The sequence below is a fragment of the Kogia breviceps genome, chromosome 2, assembly GCF_026419965.1.
Source record: "Kogia breviceps isolate mKogBre1 chromosome 2, mKogBre1 haplotype 1, whole genome shotgun sequence".
NCBI classification, from domain to species: Eukaryota; Metazoa; Chordata; class Mammalia; order Artiodactyla; family Physeteridae; genus Kogia; species Kogia breviceps.
This window is the reverse complement of record NC_081311.1, coordinates 72,609,728-72,628,569: the sequence shown is the minus strand read 5'-3', so window position 1 is coordinate 72,628,569 and position 18,842 is coordinate 72,609,728. Positions and strand designations below refer to the sequence as shown.

Here is an 18,842-nt window from a genome sequence, read left to right as displayed (position 1 = left end):
GCATACAGTTGGGAAACATCTAACAAAAAGCCTTTTTTTTTTTTTTTTTTTTTTTTTTTTTTTGCGGTACGCGGGCCTCTCACCGTTGCGGCCTCTCCCGTTGCGGAGCACAGGCTCCGGACGCGCAGGCGCAGCGGCCACGGCTCATGGGCCCAGCCGCTCCGCGGCACGTGGGATCTTCCCGGACCGGGGCACGAATCCGCGTCCCCTGCATCGGCAGGCGGACTCTCAACCAGTGCGCCACCAGGGAAGCCCCAAAAAGCCTATTTTATAATAAAGTATTGCACATCTCATGTAACTTATTGGATATTGTGCTGAATGGCTGTCTGAGTAGAGTGGCTGTAAACGTATCAGTTGTTTACCCTGGTGACTGCGTGTCTGACCGAGAGCGGGGCTCCCTGCCAATGCGCAGCAGCGCGAGAGCGCGTAGTACCACATATCGCTAGCCTGGGAAAAGATCAAAATTCAAAGTACGTTTGCTACTGAATGTGTATGACTTTTGCACCACCGTAAAGTAGAAAAGTTGTCAATAGGACTATTATAAGTCAGAGACTGTCTGTATTCTTACACCTCACACAATCATCAGAAAAAGTGGAGCGCGTGTGAAATTGGGTGAAGCACAAGTAATTAATTCAAAGAAATAGCTTAAGCAATCTCATTTAACTCCTGATCAATGAAAGCAGGAAACACTGATATACAGAGAAGGCTTCCTTAACAGGAGAAAGTGAAACTGTGGTAATAAATTCTCTGCCTAAACCCCACCTCATTCTCATTTCTCTTCCGCTCGCCCTGAAGCTCCATGACTGAGGAACTGCCTTCCTGCACTGTTTTCTCCGAAAAGCAAGACTAGCTGCACATGTAACAATGCCTACATGTCAGCTAGATGGCCAGATGGGAGGGCTCCGGGATTAACCTCCCTGACTCTTGTGAAACGAAACTGTGCGAACCAGCAGATCATCTGACCACTTTTACCCAGGCCTCTCCGCAATCCTCTGTGAATCCATAAAGGTACAAGGACTTGCCAAGTCACTTATCCAGTATCAATAAGCAATCATTCAATCATTTCTCCCAGAAATATTAACTGATAACCTACTATGTGCCAGGTGCTCTTCCAGACATTTGTGTCTTTAACAAGTTAAAGACACACAGCACTGTCCTCATTGTGCTTACCCTTGTCAAGCTTATATTCAACTGGAGAACAGAGACAATAAGCAAGAAAAAGAGGTAAAATATTTAGTATGCTAGGTGGTGACAGGTGCTAAGGAGGAAATATAGTGGGGAAGGGGGACAGAAATATTGGGGAGCATAAGCTGCTGTTGAAATGAGGTGGCCGTGGAGGGGCTGACTGAGAAGGTGACATTTCAGGAGAGACCTGAAGGAAGTGAAAGAGCTGACGTGTTGATATCTGCGGGGAGAACACTGTGGAAGCGGGAACGGCTAGTGCAAAGGTCCTGAGGCAGGAGCATTCCTGGGGCGTTTTCCTGAGGGTGAGGGGGAAACAGCAGGAGCTGAGCTCAGAGAGGCAATGCTGGGCTGAGGTACGGAGGGCCTAATGGGTGTCTGGCTCTTACTCTGAGTGAACTGGTAGACGATTAGGGGGCTTTGAGCAGAATCATTTAATTTATGTGTTAACAGGATCACCCCACTGCCATCATGAGAACTGACTAAATGGTGGTGGGGCGTGGGTTGTCAGCAGGGATAAGACAGAAGGAGAGGCCAGTTATAAAATAATAAGCCAGAGGGAGATGGTGGTGACTTCGGCCTGGGAGTGGTGCAGGTGGTGAGAAGTGGTTGCATTCTTTATACACGTGGAAGCTAGAGCCACTGGGGTTTGCTGATGGAGCAGGTGTCAGATATGACCAAAAGGAGTCAAGAATGATGCTGGAATTTTTGCTCAGAGCAATTATTTCTTCCCTGTTCCTGGTACTGACATCTTTAGCTCAGCATTTTTTTTTTTTTTTTTTTTGCGGTACGTGGGCCTCTCCTGCTGTGGCCTCTCCCGTTGTGGAGCACAGGCTCCGGATGTGCAGGTTCAGCGGCCACGGCTCACGGGCCCAGCTGCTCTGCGGCACGTGGGATCATCCCGGACTGGGGCACGAACCCGTGTCCCCTGCATCGGCAGGCGGACTCTCAACCACTGCGCCACCAGGGAAGCCCTAGCTCAGCATTTTAACACTGAATTGTAACTCTTTATGTTGCTGTCTTTCCCCACTACTCTTGAGTTTCATTTTTAGGGATTTTGTTCTGTTCCTACTAGTTTCTCTCCCATTGTGCACAACACAGTGTTTGTAACAAAAGAGGCCCTCAGTGGCTGTTTACCAAATAAAATGGCCTTTATAGATATTGCAGGATGTAGATGCAAATATGTCTGCAGACTCAAAATCTAAAAGAAATAAATTTAGGCCTAAAAATTCAGTTAGGGGATATGCTTAAAGTTTTAATGAAAAAATGATATGTGAGCTATTACATTTCTTCAGACAATTACGGCTGAAAGATAGCTATTAATATCTCTGGTATATAGCAGAGATTATCCACTAAATATATATCTTTAAATTATTTGAATTTATCTTAAAAATCTATTTACCCATCTAATTGGATACTTTCATAATGCCAGAATAAAAATGGATTAATGATCTCTTCTAGGAATTAGATTGTATCCAGAAGCAAAGGAAATATAAAGAAATGGGCAGGTTACTTTCAGGAATAATTCTGGGTTAGTTTCACAGAATTAAGGCTTAAGATAACACCCTCTATTTCACAGACCATCTTGTTTTTTAAAAAACATGCCAACTCTCCCACCCCACCCAAAAAGTACTAAAATAGAAAGACAACCAAGGTGATAAGTTTAGAAGAGATTTTTGCTTATTTGTTTTATCTTTTGGTAATTCAGTACTTTGTCCTTCTAACTATACTTTCTAGGCTGAGAGGCAGAGGAGCTCTGGAGAGAGAACAAAGTAGTGGAATAATTTTGGAAATCTAATAAATGGTCAAAATTAAAAGTTATTGATACGATTATTGTTAAGATTCACTAAGAAAAATATCTGTGAAAGTGGTCTGTAAACCATATGGTACCAATTATTGTCAGACAAATACGATTATGGGTTCAAAAGTCACCAAAGACATATCTTGTATATTGCAGCTAATAAGAATGGCAGGACATTCTCATCAAGAGATCTTTCCCTTTTGGCTGACTAGCTCATTGATATGGAATTGCTGAAAGACGGTAATAGAATTATCCTCTGAGGACACTGCAGAATTACCCAGCAGCTGTCTCTTTCTTCTTACCACCTAATTTATACGGGAAAACTGTGCGGGCTGAAATATATATTTTTTCATCAGATGATTCCAGAATAGAAACATCACAAACCGATGTTTTCTCTTTGTCCAAGGATGAAAAGTCAAGAAACTTAGCTGCATTTGACCCAACCTGTCAAGCTTGCAGTTACTAAGTAGTAACAGCAAAAAGGTAGAAAGGAGGCAGAACACACGATGTTAATGTATCGAACAGTATATATGTTCCTTATTCTCCTTACCCATCTCAGTGGCCTCATTATTCATACATCTGCGGCGTCTTTTGGGTCCACAAATGCTTTTCTGCGCTCGACCATAACGGACCGTCTTTCCCAGTCGTGTGGCCGGTGTTTGGACAGCAGCCAGCATCCTTCCAGGTCCCGGAACACGACTGGCCCCGGTCATCAACCAAGCCCTGTTCCTGTCTCATTTGGCACTGCTGCTTCCCAAGGACAATTTCATCCCGGAAACAGGGCTGGGTTGGGCACAGGAATCCCCTGATATTGTGTCTTCTGGTTACAATACAAGATGTACCAGTTCAGAGCAGGAAGGACAGTAGGCTGAGGATGGCACAGGGCACGGCACAGACATATTTTCTCTGTGCCAGATGATTTGGCATCACTGCAATCCTATGCTTGAGTACTTTTTAGTACAGAATCCATAAATTTCCAGTACATTAAAAATTTTTAATTACTTGTATGCATTTAGTCTAACATATTTTTGTTTTGGATTAGCACAAAGTAGCAATAATCCACTTTCAACTGTTTTACTTAATGCCCTCATCCATGGGTAAATGGATTACCGTAAGTATATAATATTTATTTAAATGATTCCTGTAAAGATCTTGGAAATGATACCCAGGGGAGAAACAAACTATAGTTGGAAAAACATTAGTGTTAATACATGTAATTCTGTTTAAGAATACTCATTCAAACAAGGCATTTCCCCCCTACCCCGCCCCAATTTATAAATTCAAAACTTTGGCAAAAAAGGGGGAGGTTTGGGGTAGTGTGGCTTACTACGCCTCCCTCCTTTTTCTCTTGGCTTCGCACCATTCTCCAGTTCCAGAAAGAACCGACTACGAAAGACAAAACTTTCACTATCTGATGGAGAAATGGAAAACTTTCAGGAATGTGGTGTCCTTTATTCAGTTATCACAGGGTACCTGCTCAAATGTATCTTCTCAGAAAAAGATACAAACAGAACCACAGCCAAAGACACAGGCCACTTGGGTGAATTATGATCCACACAGCTGAGGGCTCTGTCTCTGGGAAAAGGGGTCCAGCATGATTTGGGGACAATTTGATAGTGTCCCATCATTAGCTCTGAGATGCCAGAACCATTTCATTTCCCATGTTCAGCTATTAAGGATCTCGTCTTATTTTTTTTTCACCCCTAAGTTCATACAAATGATTTCTACTGATGAACTAAGTTCAATGAGAACTAAGTTTAAGTTCTATAAATAATCAAAACATATATTGTCAGCCATGAAAATTTCCTCACATATCATAGACTACTTAGATTGCCCATAAAAATATTTTATTTAGGGCTTCCCTCGTGGCGCAGTGGTTGAGAGTCCGCCTGCCGATGCAGGGGACATGGGTTCATGCCCCGGTCTGGGAAGATCCCACATGCCGCGGAGCGGCTGGGCCCGTGAGCCGTGGCCACTGAGCCTGCGCGTCCAGAGCCTGTGCTCCGCAATGGGAGAGGCCACAACGGTGAGAGGCTCGTGTACCAAAAAAAAAAAATTTTATTTAAAAAATTATTGAGCTACAATTGAAATACACTAAACTTTGTATACTTAAAGTGCTCAATGTGATTAGCTTTGCCATAGGTATACACTCTCCATACTGTCTTCCCAATCAATAAAACAAATATTTCCATCACCCTGAAAGTGTCCTGTGTCCCTTGGTAATCCCACCTTCCCTCCATCCTCTTTCCCAGGCAGCGAGTGTTCTCCTTTCTGTCAGTATAGATTACACTGCATTTTCTAGAATGTTACAGCAAGGGATTCACACACAATACGTGCTCTTTTCTCCCTGGTTTCCCTCACTCAAAAGCTCTCTCCAGTCTTCATGAGATTCTTCCTGTTTGGCTGAGGTTCGGTAAAGCGTATTGTGATATTTCCGTGACAGTGTTTACCAAAGCGTGGTCCGAGGACTAACTGCTTTCTGCTCATTCAGGTACTGGCTAAAACATGCTGATTCACCTCTCCCCAGATCTCTGACATCAGATAACCAGTAGCTTCGGCATAATCAAGTATGAGAACTAACAGTTTTAGTCGAACCTCTTAGGGAACAACTATTGCTGTCCCTTGGTCCAACTAGCTGCTCTTCAAAGGTCTTTCTACTGTTTTCTATAACTTGGGCAAGTCTTAGTCCTTTATGCCACAGCAGGACTAAATATCTTTAGGCAACAAGCTGCGGTAGTTTTCCTAGATCCCCCTGGACCACACATTTAGAAGTGTGGTTTGGATGACTTTTCCATCAAGTACCCGCATTGGGAACCTTCCTCCCTTTGTTGCTTTGCTATCCATTTATGAAAGTCCACTTTCAGGGCCAGGACTTGGGTGAAGAGTGAAACACTGGCCTCAGGTGCAAAACTTAAAGAGGTGCCCCAAACCTCAGTAATCCAGATGAACACTATTTTTTCAAAAATCAAAATTAAGGTTAAAAACAAAACAAAACATTTAGCATGAGCAAAATACCAAAATTTTAAATAAGGTCAGGACCAGTAACATTTGCCATGCTGTGCCTGAGACGGAAAGAAAAGATCAGTTAACAGTGATCCTATCTTTAAAAAATTATTATTATTTACATTTTACACCCAAGGTGAGTGCCTTACTTGCCTCACCCTCATCCTGGCCCTGGTCCACTTCCACTTGATATGTTTCTCTGTCTGACAGGCTGTTTGCCATCCTGAAATCATCATCAGAATGTTAGTTCTGGCCAAGCGTTTAGAAAGTGCCATGGGCGAGAACTACTCCAAAATACTTTATGGAGGCACATTAGTTGTTTCTTGCTTTTTTCCCATGCCATTAACGACAAGTTCAGCCAATCCCAGACAAAGACATAAACACTGGTCACCCACAGTCCTGAATTTTTTAAAGGGCCTCAACCAAGCATTCAAGATGAGATGTATTCATGCTGTATCTGATTACATGTGCCTTCAACGTGAAACTGGAACTGTCTTATCTAAACAGATACACAGAAACCATGGCTCTGATTGATGTTATCATTTAAAACATGTAGTGTACTTCTCATTGGACATAAAAACGCTTGAGAAAAATCAGTGTGTAAGAGTAATCTATATAATAAGAGTTCCAACTGTACTGAAAATATGCCTAGAAACTCTTTGGTGTAAGGGTAAATACAGTGATTCTGCATGCTTACGTAAAACTGGGGGGAGAAAACATGCCATAGAGAGTACCCAAGCATCTCACTCACTCTCAGAAAGTTCGCTGGGTTGTAACATTTTTACTGGAAACGAAAGGACTAATGTTTACTCACTCATGGATGTTCGCTGGGTTGTAACATTTTTACTGGAAACGAAAGGACTCATGTTTAGTCACTCATGGAAGCATAAAGAGAATTAAGTCATTTGCTACGTATTAAAGAACTTAAGAGGAGCAATGGAGTATTAGTTGGAGCTGGTGATAGATGGTGGATGCTGGTCTTCCATGTCCACACAGAATAGTGTAAGAATTAGACTGGCCTGGGAATAAATGTAAAGTAAGTTGGCCATCAATCATCATCATCAGCCACAAAAGCCTGGGGGGAAGGGAAGAAGCAGGCTTTGGAGCCAGACAGAATGACCAGGAAAAGTTCAGTACCACTGTCTCCTAGCCATCTGACCTTGGCCCCTTTCTGTACATGCTTGCTCAACTGTGAAATGGGCCTAGTTTACAGGGTCACCACAAGAATGACGTGGCGACAAGACCCATAGGGCCGTGAGCACAGGCCTGCCTCATGGGGAGCCCTGATTAAATTGTAGCTGCTGTTATCACCTCCTCCAGCCCCATAGGCTTTATGGGTTTGAAGGTTATGTGACCCCGAGACACAGCAATGGTGAAGGTTTTCAAGGAAAGTGAACAATAAAATGGGTAATTATTTTTGTGTGGTGTGACTGTAGGATAGTGGCAGGGGGGCCCGGGTATTCTGTTGAAGGCAGAGCCCATCCTACTTGCCTACATTTTCAGTGCCAGGTACCTAAGTGTATACACTTCCTTCTTTTAATAGTTCTAGGGAAAAACTCTTGAGTGATATCCCTTTAAAAAGAAGCTATTTTATTTTTCTTGCCAAAAAAGAGCAGCTGATCACAGTCATGGCTACTATGTGCAGTTTAGTTCTTGACATTTTAAAAGATCCAGGAAAGAGCTTCAAAAGTTCGTGCGAAAATGGATAGAAAGTAGGTGGTAGGAAGAAGAAAGGCTACTAAAAGTTGGAGTCATTCGCTCCAGACAAAAGAGGGTTTGAAATATTTCAAATGTGTTAGGTAAGTGTTAGGATGCTAATGCTACTCTGCTACCTCTCATGTCCATCGCAAAGAAGGACTCTTATCACTACTTTTTCTTGGATGGATGATCTCCCTTCCTGGAGAAAAGGGGTTGACCAGATGACTCTGTGTGTGCGTGTGTGTGTGTGTGTGTGTGTGTGTGTGTGTGTTACACGGGCCTCTCACTGTTGTGGCCTCTCCCGTTGCGGAGCACAGGCTCTGGAAGTGCAGGCTCAGCGGCCATGGCTCACGGGCCCAGCCGCTCCACGGCATGTGGGATCCTCCCGGACCGGGGCACGAACCCGTTTCCCCTGCATGGGCAGGCGGACTCTCAACCAGTGCGCCACCAGGGAAGCCCCTACCGGATGACTTTTTGAGATCTCTTCTCATTCTAAGCCACCACACAAATACGGAAGAGCAAATGGATACCCAGCTCATCAATGTGGGGTGGTGGTTTCAGTTGCATTCTGTTTAAAATGAGGTCAAGGTAGCTTGTCACAATGGAAAGAGTGGGAGCCAGGAGTCAGGCAGAGCTGGGTTTGAATCTGTTTTTGAAACTCACTATTGGGCAGGTTACGGTAGTAAAAGAACTCAACTCTCTACTCAACTGCGGCATGGAGATAATCTCTGCCTCCTAGGGTTCCTGGAAGGATTAACTAAACTAGTGTTGGCAAAGCACCTAATATTTTGATTGACACACTGTAGGGCTTTGATGAATTGGAGCTATTAATCTAGCTGGCTAAAAAAATGGGTTGAATAATAACCTTTAAATTATAACAAGAGCTTTGACATTCTGGTTGTAGTTATACCACATGAGGAAAATTGCAAATTCAAGTCAGCAGACTGGCAACCCCCGGCCCACCCTGCAAACTAGAGCATGCCTGTGCCAAAGAAGGTTTGAGGGGGTAACTTGTTAACTAGCTTGGTGCTAAGAAGCCGAGGAAACTGAAGGTGAGGTCTCAGGCATCTTGGTATGAATCTGGTTTCTCTCACTGTCACCATAAGAATCAAATGAATTATTTTTAAAAGGTTCTAAATACATTTTCAAGTCTCAGGAATATATCACATCTCGCTGACTTGTAATTCATACCAAGTATAGTAAAAACATCAGTGAAAAAACAGGTTTGCAAACCAAACTGAATGTCAGAAACTGTAATTCTGATTTTTCTCCGTAACGGATGATAGGGAGCTAAAAATGGAAGTTATACAGAAATTAAACAGCTCTCGCACAGCAATGAGATCCAGTGATTGGAGCCCTATACTGAGTAAAAGAAAGTTCTACTACTACCAGACTTTTCCATACAATGTAACTTTTTGGTGCTATAGCAATGCGGTCTGACATATTTAAGCGTTTATAGACAGAGGCTGGAATCCGAGACAGAACAGCCCTGGTTTTTGTTCTTTACCAGTGGTAGGGTCTGTGGCAGGAAGCCTGGAGGCTGTGGAGAATCAGAAAAGACAGAGGAAATGCAAGGCCAGACATGCACATAAAGTGAGGCCCACAGAGAGCTCGGTCAGAAACACGGGAGGGCTTCCTGAGCCCCTCTGTGTGGCTCAGGGAGTCAGACTTGGCTTGGAAAGCGCGTCCTGTTTCCACCAAAGGTGTGGGGGATGGCTACAGTTGACAGAGCCAAACATTACAGACAAGGGGGCAGAACACTGCACTTTGAACTGATAGAGAGTCACATGAGAGAGCAGCTTATTTCTGTTGGGAGGGACCAAGCACAGGCATGACATACCTCAAGAAGCTGGATGAGGCCCAGTGTAGATGCCTGTCAGTATCAGATCTATGAAGGTCACTGTGCCATTAAATCAACCCTGAGCAGGAACCTCCCATGATAATGAAGCAGCCTTTCTATTGCCACAAAACGAGTTTTACATATGGTGGAACCAAGTTAAAATTCATCATAAATACATAAATTTCAAGTGGCAATAAACCACTGAGCTGTTGAGACAGCACGTAGAAGCTAAACCCAGTATCTCAGTAAGCTCATCCTTATTCACCACACCTTTTTAGAAGTCGGGGTACAAACTGTCCTTGGAAATCTATTGTGTTGTCCGTACTTTGCTTCCAGTCATCATTTTATTATGCTTCCTTAAAACCACAGGTATTACAAAATCTGACTGCACAGTACTTACAAGCAGGTTCACTGATTATTATTTTTGTGCGTGTGTAATAACGAGACAACAGAAAAAAACCCAAATGGCAACTAAGATAAGAATCAAGAACATCATGGAAAGGGAAGAAAAACCAAACAAACAAACCAGGAAACTCAAGAAGAAACATATCTGTAATGCTGGATATGAAGTTCAACAGTTCTCGTTGTTCAAGGGGACATTAAAATCACAGTTTTACTTCTACATGCCTCTTTCTGAGACCCCCTTGAACAAACTGGCCTAAGTTGCAGATTCCTTCAGCGTGTGAACGACTTCTCAGGACTAGGGCGAACCCTTTCAGCAGTTTATTCAGTATTTTAGACCACTTGGATAAATGCCAGTAGAATTCAGAGGCTTAAGAGGGATACTGGCTTGAAGAAAAGAGAGGTCCTTTCAGAAACGCTTATCTCGATACAAAGGAGTAACTCGTTTGGAGTATCTAATCCAATCCTGTGAGGTACCATGATGTTTGATGTTAAGAGACCTAAATTCTAAACTTTCTAAACTTAAAAGGAAATGTCTTCATTTACTATTAAGGGGTAAGGAAATCTCCTCCTTATCTGGATTTTGATAGTTATAACAGATTCACTGAGAGGGACTTTAAGACAGCTGGACTCCCGGAGACTCCTTTGGAGTTATGGTGACAAAGAGAAGTTGCTAAATATTTTACAGTACTTTGACCTTGTTCGCACTCATATTAATGTCCTAGATTTATCTTCGCTTTACTGGATTTCTCCTCCTCCTCCTTTTTTTTTTTTAAATGAAAAGTAGACATTAATGCTTCAGTTCATTTTGGAAATGTGCCTTTGTGAAGGACTTCAGAGATATTTTTCTTTCTTTTTAAAAAATGACCTTCAAATAAAAATAATAGACTTTTCAGACAACAAAGCCCAAAGCAAGTAACATCAGACTGCAGTATGGTCAAAAAAAGACCAAAGAGACCTTCTGAAGTGGGGTGGCCAAGTGCTAAAAAAACTTAAAATATTTTAAGAGAAGGTAAATTAAGTATTATTCAGGAAGACAACAATCAAAGCAGCCCAAGGTTGGAGAGCACAACAGAATCCGCGTCCAGCAGACGTCCAGTTTAACTAGCACTGGTTGTTTTAAATAAAGTACTTCCTGGGAGGAACCAAGCCACACAGAGTGCTTTTCGTGACATCAGGAAACAATGCTGTTTTGGGTTGTTCTTTTTTTTTGGTCTTGTCTTTTCTTAGACACAGTGCAGAACCCAACACATCTCAAGGCCATATTATGTGGTTTTTGTTGATTTACGAAGCAGAGATGGGTTTGGGAAAGGAAATTGTACTGAAGTTGAACTGAACTGCACTATAGTCTTGGTTTACCTGCCATATGCAAAACGCCTGTCTTTGTGATGATCGCCAAAAGTATCCCAAAGCCTGAGAGAAACGCTCACTTCATCAACGACATCCCGGGAACGCTCCAAGACCTGCAGGAGAGACAGCACCCATGTTCAGTGTCAGTCAGAGGCTCCCCCTCAGAGCCCCCGAGACGCACTTGCATTTAGTCTTCTCCTTCTATCTAACGGGACTTAGCTAAGTCCTAATTCTGTTCCTGGAACCACGTGCCTCAAAAGCCCTCCCTCAGGATACCATAGCCATACTCCAAGCTGGCCTTCTGCTTTTGTTTTCTCTTGTGACACTAAAAAGGGGAGTTTTGTCTCAAATATACACGTTAACCCCTTCCCCTGCTTTTAAAAAATCAGACTGGCTGTATTCAATAGCCTGTGGTAAACCGTAATGCAAAAGAATATAAAAGAATGTATACATAGGTATACCTGAATCACTTTGCTGCACAGCAGAAACTAACACAACATTGTAAAGCAACTAGACTTCAATAAAAAAAAAAAAAAATCAAGTAAATAGAAATCCCCCCAAATAAGCATAAAAATCAGACTGGCAACAGCAATGTTGTACCCTTAGGATTCTAAAGAAGCGCCGTCTGTCTTACCTCCTGGCAGACCCGGTACTGGTCAATGGCCCACACTGTGGGTACGTGGGTGGCCAGCAGCTGGTACTGCGTCAGCGTCGTATTACATGCTCTGGCGCAGATCAAGCGCGTCTTCCCCACGGCGTTGTCTCCCACGACCACGCACTTGATGGTTTCCACGTTGGGTCTCTCGTAGTCCATGTCAGTGTCCATTTATAAAACTCTAGAAGAAGAGAGCAGACACACTCCATTCAAGACACTGGTGCTTCCCAGAGCAGTCAAAGATGGGAGGGGGGCCAGGCGGTTTTCCCTTGGTCCAGGCACCTCTTTGGAGGTACCCAGGCAGAAGCCAGAAGTTTGGAAGTTCCTACTAAGCCAAACTGAAACTCAACTTTTCTTTTTATATCTCACACAAGTACAAAAACACCGGATTGTTATTTTGACCCCAAACGGTTGATTCCGGTTAACATGTTATTTTCTCCTTGGTTTTCTCTAAACACAACCTGCCTACTGGAGCTCCATCCAGGCGAGTCAGGGCTGCTTGCACTCATTTCTAGCTCACTAGCTACTCACGTCGACCCGCTAAAGAGACTGGGCACCTGCAGGTTTAACCTGACGCATTCGGGCATAAGCAGCCTTTGCGATATGAGTGTACGTTACAATCTTCCAGTGATCCAAGATCTCTCATTAAAAAGCAATTTCCTGTAGGTTCTCAACTATCCTGGTGACTTAGGGGAGAAGCCAAAGTGTGAGCAGAAAGGGACTGCTTGACTTTAAAGAAGAGTGAACTAACTGTAAGTGTGAGATTGGATACATTATTATTATTTTAATTTATTTATTTATTTTGGCTGCGTTGGGTCTTCCGTTGCTGTGCGCCGGCTTTCTCTAGTTGAGGCGGGTGGGGTTGCTCTTCGTTGCGGTGTGCAGACTTCTCATTGCGGTGGCTTCTCTTGTTGCGGAGCACAGGCTCTACGCGCAGGTGCTTCAGTAGTTGTGGTGCACGGGCTTAGCTGCTCTGTGGCATGTGGGATCTTCCCGGACCAGGGATTGAACCCGTGTCCCCTGCATTGGCAGGCGGATTCTTAACCACTGCGCCGCCAGGGAAGTCCCTTGTTATATTATTAAAATTAATTTATTCTTATATTCATTCATTAATTTTTATTAATCAAATTCATTAAAAGATATTCTTAAGAGGAGCACTATAAACAAAGATCTTGGAAAAAATACCCCTCCTCTCTGTTTTCAGAGAATAAATCTGGAGCATGTGGTAGAGAATGATTTTACCGGAATGAGGAGCTACTTTGTAATCTTCCTGAAACCATCAAAAACGGTTAAAAGAGGGTTGCTGGGTGATGGGTGAAGAGGCAGAGGAAAGCTGCTGGCAGCTCTGCTTCCCCAAAACAGGAACCCCACAAGTTGCAGAGCGGACTGCTTCCTGGTAGCAGCTGGATGGGTGGCCAGCCATGCAAGATTTTAAGATTTTAATGTATTATGATTGCTCTTCTGAGGAAGTCTATTGTTAAACTGAGAAAACTGTTGGATGGTCATTTTCTTGAAAAGAGTCCATAATGGTCTTAACAGCTATGATTAAAAAAACAAACAAAAAAACCTCAGAGTAGGGCCTAATACATAATTAGGAATCAAAACACGCTTAAAATTTTTTTTTAAAAATAAATGTATTTATTTATTTTTGGCTGCGTTGGGTCTTCATTGCTGCGCGTGGGCTTTCTCTAGTTGCGGCGAGCAGGGGCTACTCTTCGTTGTGGTGCGCACGCTTCTCATTGCGGTGGCTTCTCTTATTGTGGAGCACGGGCTCTAGGCACGTGGGCTTCAGTAGCTGTGGTGTGCGGGCTCAGTAGTTGTGGCTCGCGGGCTCTAGAGCGCAGGCTCAGTAGTTGTGGCGCACGGGCTTTGTTGCTCCGCGGCATGTGGGATCTTCCTGGGCCAGAGCTCGAAGCCGTGTCCCTTGCATTGGCAGGCAGATTCCTAACCACTGCGCCACCAGGCAAGTCCCTCAATACATGTTTAATTCAGTTGACTTAAGAAAAATGATGATTTGGATAATATGAGATTAAGGGTATAGAGGGTGAGATAGAAGAAGAATGTTAAAGAAGATGCTTTTGCACAGTTAGGACCATCTGAATATGGATAACACCATCACAGGAGGTGTTAAACCTGAGGTTGGAGAACTATCTGGCAGGAATGGAGTGGAGTGATTCAAGGAACAGATGTGTGGTGGGGTTAAGATCTGATCCTACACCCGTGAAGTGGCTTAAAATAGATACCTGTCCCCCACCTGGCAAATGCTGATTTTGAAGGTCTTGGGTGGGAAAAGAGTCTTTAAATATCTCCAATTCTGGTGATTAGCCAGGTGTGGTGATTCCAAAAATCAACCTCTTTAAAATCCAGCCTTAAAATTCTGATTGTATTAGTTCTCGATTTAATAGTATAATGTGGCAAAAGCATTACTTTGGCATTAGATGGGTGGTTCTTACATTCTAGAACATCTGGCAATGTCTGGAGGCATTTGGCAATGTCTGGAGGCATTTTTGGTTGTCACAACGGGGTGTGGGGAAGGGCTACTGGCTTCAGGTAGGCAGAGGCCAGAGATGCTGCTAAACATACTACAATGTACAGGGCAGCTCCCACAACAAAGAATTATCCGGCCCAATACCACAGTGCGCGGTTGGGAAACCCTGCCTTGGACGGATGAGAGTTCGAATCCTGGTCTCCCTTCTTTCTAGTCATTTATATGACTTTAGGCAAGTCAGCTGCACTATCTGAGCCTTAGCTTCCTCATCTGTTAAGTGGGAATTATAGTACCCATCTCCTAACGTGGTGAGGATTAGGTGAACTGATGTTTTCAGTCCCCAGTGCCGTACCTGACACACCGATGGCTTCAAAATTATCATCATGCTGAAATGATATTTTTATTTAATTAATTTATTTTTTTGCAATGATACTTTTAGATGACAACAAAATTGAGTCACGTGGAAGACCAGGATTAGATGCAAAAATCATGAACTTAATAATCGTAAAGATCTATAAAAAGGATACATTTTAGTAGAGCAATTAAAGGGTAATTCATTGAAAACTGAAGCACATAAATACATGATGTAGCACAGCTGACCTGATGCAAAGAAGGCAGAGAAAGTTCTGGGTGGGCAGGGGGAGAGAGGAGGTCACAGTTAACTGAAGGATAACTGAGTTGGAAAGGCAGGTTAAAAATATTTTTATGGGGCGCTTCTAGATTCTAGCACAAAAGTGGTAGCACTTCACAACAGTCTTTGACAAGATTCTGGTGATATTACCATGGGGTAGACTATGTCAGAAAAAACAGGTTCCATTTGGAGTCTCACAACTCTGGAGCCTGAGGTCGATTACTTTGAATGTCCTAAGTGACATTCAAACTTTATACTTTTGAGTGAATTTTATTTTATTTTTTAGATAGATAAAAGTCAAAGAGAACCAATCCATAAAATTTGGGAGAATGTTTGGATTTAGTAAAAATTCAGACATGACACAGAAACTGTAACACTGGTTTTCTCGTTGGCTTGCAAACTTACTCTGTAGCATCCTCCCAAAGAGGGGTCCCCCACATAATTTGAATAGTGGCAGCTCAGGTGGAATAGCTGTTCAGCTTTTACAGAAGATGACTTTGAGGGGGATAAAAGCCCTTCTGGTTTTATATTAAGGCCATGATTACAAAAATATCATCACTTTACTTGTTTATAGACACATCTCATGCACAGTCCGAAAAATTTCTGTATCAAAGGTGAGAATAACATCCGTTGGTCCTCTAATCTCTAGCGATCTGCGCAAAACTGAAGTGACTGCCAAAGGTGCTGAACTCTGTGCAAAGGTGACAGCATGTAAGGGAAGTGAAAGGCAGGTGGAATGAAATTCTCACAGCCTGGATCATGCACTCTACATGGGGCACTTCCAGGAAGAGTTTGCTGGGTTTCCAAAATCCGAGGCTCCAAATCTTTCCTTTTGGGTAGAAATTTACTTAGTGGTAGTCTAAAAAGTACTTTAAGAGTATGAAGTCACAGCCAAGGATGTAAACTCATGCTATTCTTGTACTGTAAACCAATTATTCATCTGTTACACATAAACAAATAAACATTATATTATGGTCTAATTATAAAACTATGCAATTGTATCCTTCTTTGCTTGTTATGGGCTCAAATTTATCCCTATCTAGCACTCTTATGGTTGAATGTACGCTTACGACCATCTGGATAATGACTGTCTGGTTTCTGATTTTTATTTACCCGGAAAAGAGAGTAATAAATATTCCTTTAACATTGTTAATAAATTTCACCACCATAAATCCTGCTGATCTATGAAGATACCCTTTTGCCTTTAGATCCATATCTGGGGAGACAAGGAAGGTATAAAAGGGAAAGAATAGCTAGGCAGAACTGATACTGGTAACCTGATACTGTGGCAGCTCTGTAATCTCTCTCAAAACCGACTTGAACTTTATTTCATACTTTCACTGAATCTTCAGGACATGGATGCTGATAGTTAAAATGCTACCTGAAAAATCTACTTGTACACTCTCTGGAAGTCAGAAGTTTATTTAAAAACCAGTAAGGGATAAAAATAAGAAATGAAAGAGGAGAAATAATATCTGATACTGTGGAAATAAAAAAAACCATAAGAGAATACTATGCCAACAATTGGAGAACCTAGAAGAAACTGACAAGTGTATAGAAACATATAGCTCACCAAAACTGAATCAAGAAGATATAGGTAATGTGAACAGACCAACCACTAAAAATGAAATAGAATCTGGAATAAAAGAAAAAATTCCTTGCAAACAAAAGTCCAGGATGGGATGGCTTCACTGAAGAATTCTACCAAACATATAAAGGAGTACTTATACCAGTCCTTCTCAAACTCTTCCAAAAAACTGAAGAGGAGGGAACACTCCCAAAGTCATTTCTATGAAGCCACCATCACCCTGATACCAAAACCAAAGACACTACCAAAAAAATTATAGGCCAATATCCTTGATGAATATAGATGCAAAAATCTTCAACAAAATATTAGCACATTGAACCCAACCACACATAAAAAGGATCATACACCATGATCAAGTTGGATTCATCCTAGGGTCACAAGGCTGGTTCAACATACGGAAAATCAATGTGATATGCCATATCAACAACAGAAAAGACAAAAACCACATGATCTCAACAGATGCAGAAAAAGTATCTGATAAAATTCTACATCCATTCATGATAAAAACTCTCAGCAAAGTGTGTATAGAGGGAACATATCTCAACATAATAAAAGCTATTTATGACAAACCCACAGTCAACATAATACTCAACAGTGAAAAGCTGAAAGCCTTCCCACTAAAATCTTCAACAAGACAAGGATGCCCAGTCTCACCACTTTTATTTAACATAGTATTGGAAATCCAAGCTACAGCAATCAGACAAAAAAAAAAAAAAGAAATGTGTCCAAATTGGAAGGGAAGATGTAAAATTGTCTTTACATGCAGATAACATGGTATTCTATATGAAAACCCTGAAGACTCCACACAGAAACTATTAGGACTGATGAACGAATTCAGCAGGGCAGCAGGATACAAGATTAACATACAGAAATCTGTTGCATTTCTTTACACTAACAACGAAATATCAGAATGAGAAAGTTAAAAAAAACCCCCAAATCCCTTTTAAAATCATGTCCAAAAAAAAGATACCTAGGAATAAACCTGACCAAGGAGGTGAAAGACTGATATACTGAGAACTATAAAACATTGATAAAAGAAATTGAAGATGACTGAAAGAAATGGAAAGATATTCCATGCTCTTGGATTGGAAGAGTTAATATATATATATTTTTTAGTTTTTTTTTTTTTTTTTTTTTTTTGGTGGTACACGGGCCTCTCACTGTTGTGGCCTCTCCCGTTGCAGAGCACAGGCTCTGGACGCGCAGGCTCAGCGGCCATGGCTCATGGGCCCAGCTGATCCGTGGCATGTGGGATCTTCCCGGACCGGGGCACGAACCCGTGTCCCCTGCATCGGCAGGTGGACTCTCAACCACCGCGCCACCAGGGAAGCCCTAGCTTCATTTTTTATTGGAGTATAATTGCTTTACAATGTGATGTTAGTTTCTTCTGTACAATGAAATGAATCAGCTATATATATACCTATATCCCCTCCCTCTTGCACCTCACCCCTCACCTCCCTCCCCACCCATCTAGTTCATCACAGAGCACCAAGCTGAGCTTCCTGTGCTTTATAGCATGTTCTCACTAGCTATTTTAAGCATGGTAGTGTATATATGTCAATCCTAATCTCCCAATTCATCCCACCCTTCCCTTCCCTCCCTGTGTCCACATGTCTGTTCTGCACATCTACGTCTCTATTCCTACCCTGCAAATAGGTTCACCTGTACCATTTTTCTAGATTTCACATGTATGCGTTAATATACGATATTTGCTTTTCTCTTTCTGGCTTACTTCATTCTGTATGACAGACTCTGGGTCCATCCACATTTCTACAAATGACCCAATTTCATTCCTTTTTACAGTTGAGTAATATTCCGTTATGTATATGTATCACATCTTCTTTATCCATTCATCTGTTGTTGGACGTTTAGGTAGTTTCCATGTCCTGGCTCTTGTAAATAGTGTGGCAATGAACATTGGGGTACATGTATCCTTTTGAATTATGGTTTTCTCAGGGTATATGCTCAGTAGTGGGATTGCTGGGTCATATGGTAGTTGGCAGAATTAATATTGTTAAAATGGCCATACTACCCAAAGCAATCTACAAATTTAATACAATCCATATCAAATTTTTCACAGAACTAGAACAAATAATCCTAAAATTTATATGGAGTCACAAAAGACCCAGAATTGCCAAAACAATCCTGAGGAACAAGAACAAAGCTGGAGGCATAACCTTCTCAGACTTCAGAATCAAAGCAGC

At 42.2% G+C, this 18,842-nt stretch overlaps 1 protein-coding gene across 14 annotated transcripts in view; it reads right to left on the bottom strand.

The window, feature by feature from the left end:
* RHOBTB1 (Rho related BTB domain containing 1) overlaps positions 1-18,842 on the bottom strand; it is a 119,449-nt gene that overhangs the window by 27,156 nt on the left and 73,451 nt on the right. For 12 of the 14 annotated variants that reach the window (XR_010838964.1, XR_010838965.1, XM_067025550.1 and 9 more), the window contains 2 exons: positions 11,911-12,112; positions 11,286-11,389 (listed from right to left, as the gene is read on the bottom strand). Coding sequence is in view for 11 of the 14 variants with exons in the window: in XM_067025550.1 (XP_066881651.1) it covers positions 11,286-11,389; positions 11,911-12,102 (296 nt within the window). In the remaining 3 variants the exon portion in view is untranslated. Of the gene's footprint in view, positions 1-3,533; positions 3,852-11,285; positions 11,390-11,910; positions 12,113-18,842 lie in introns of those variants that run through there. The other 2 variants (XM_067025552.1, XM_059055043.2) reach the window with 2 other exon arrangements.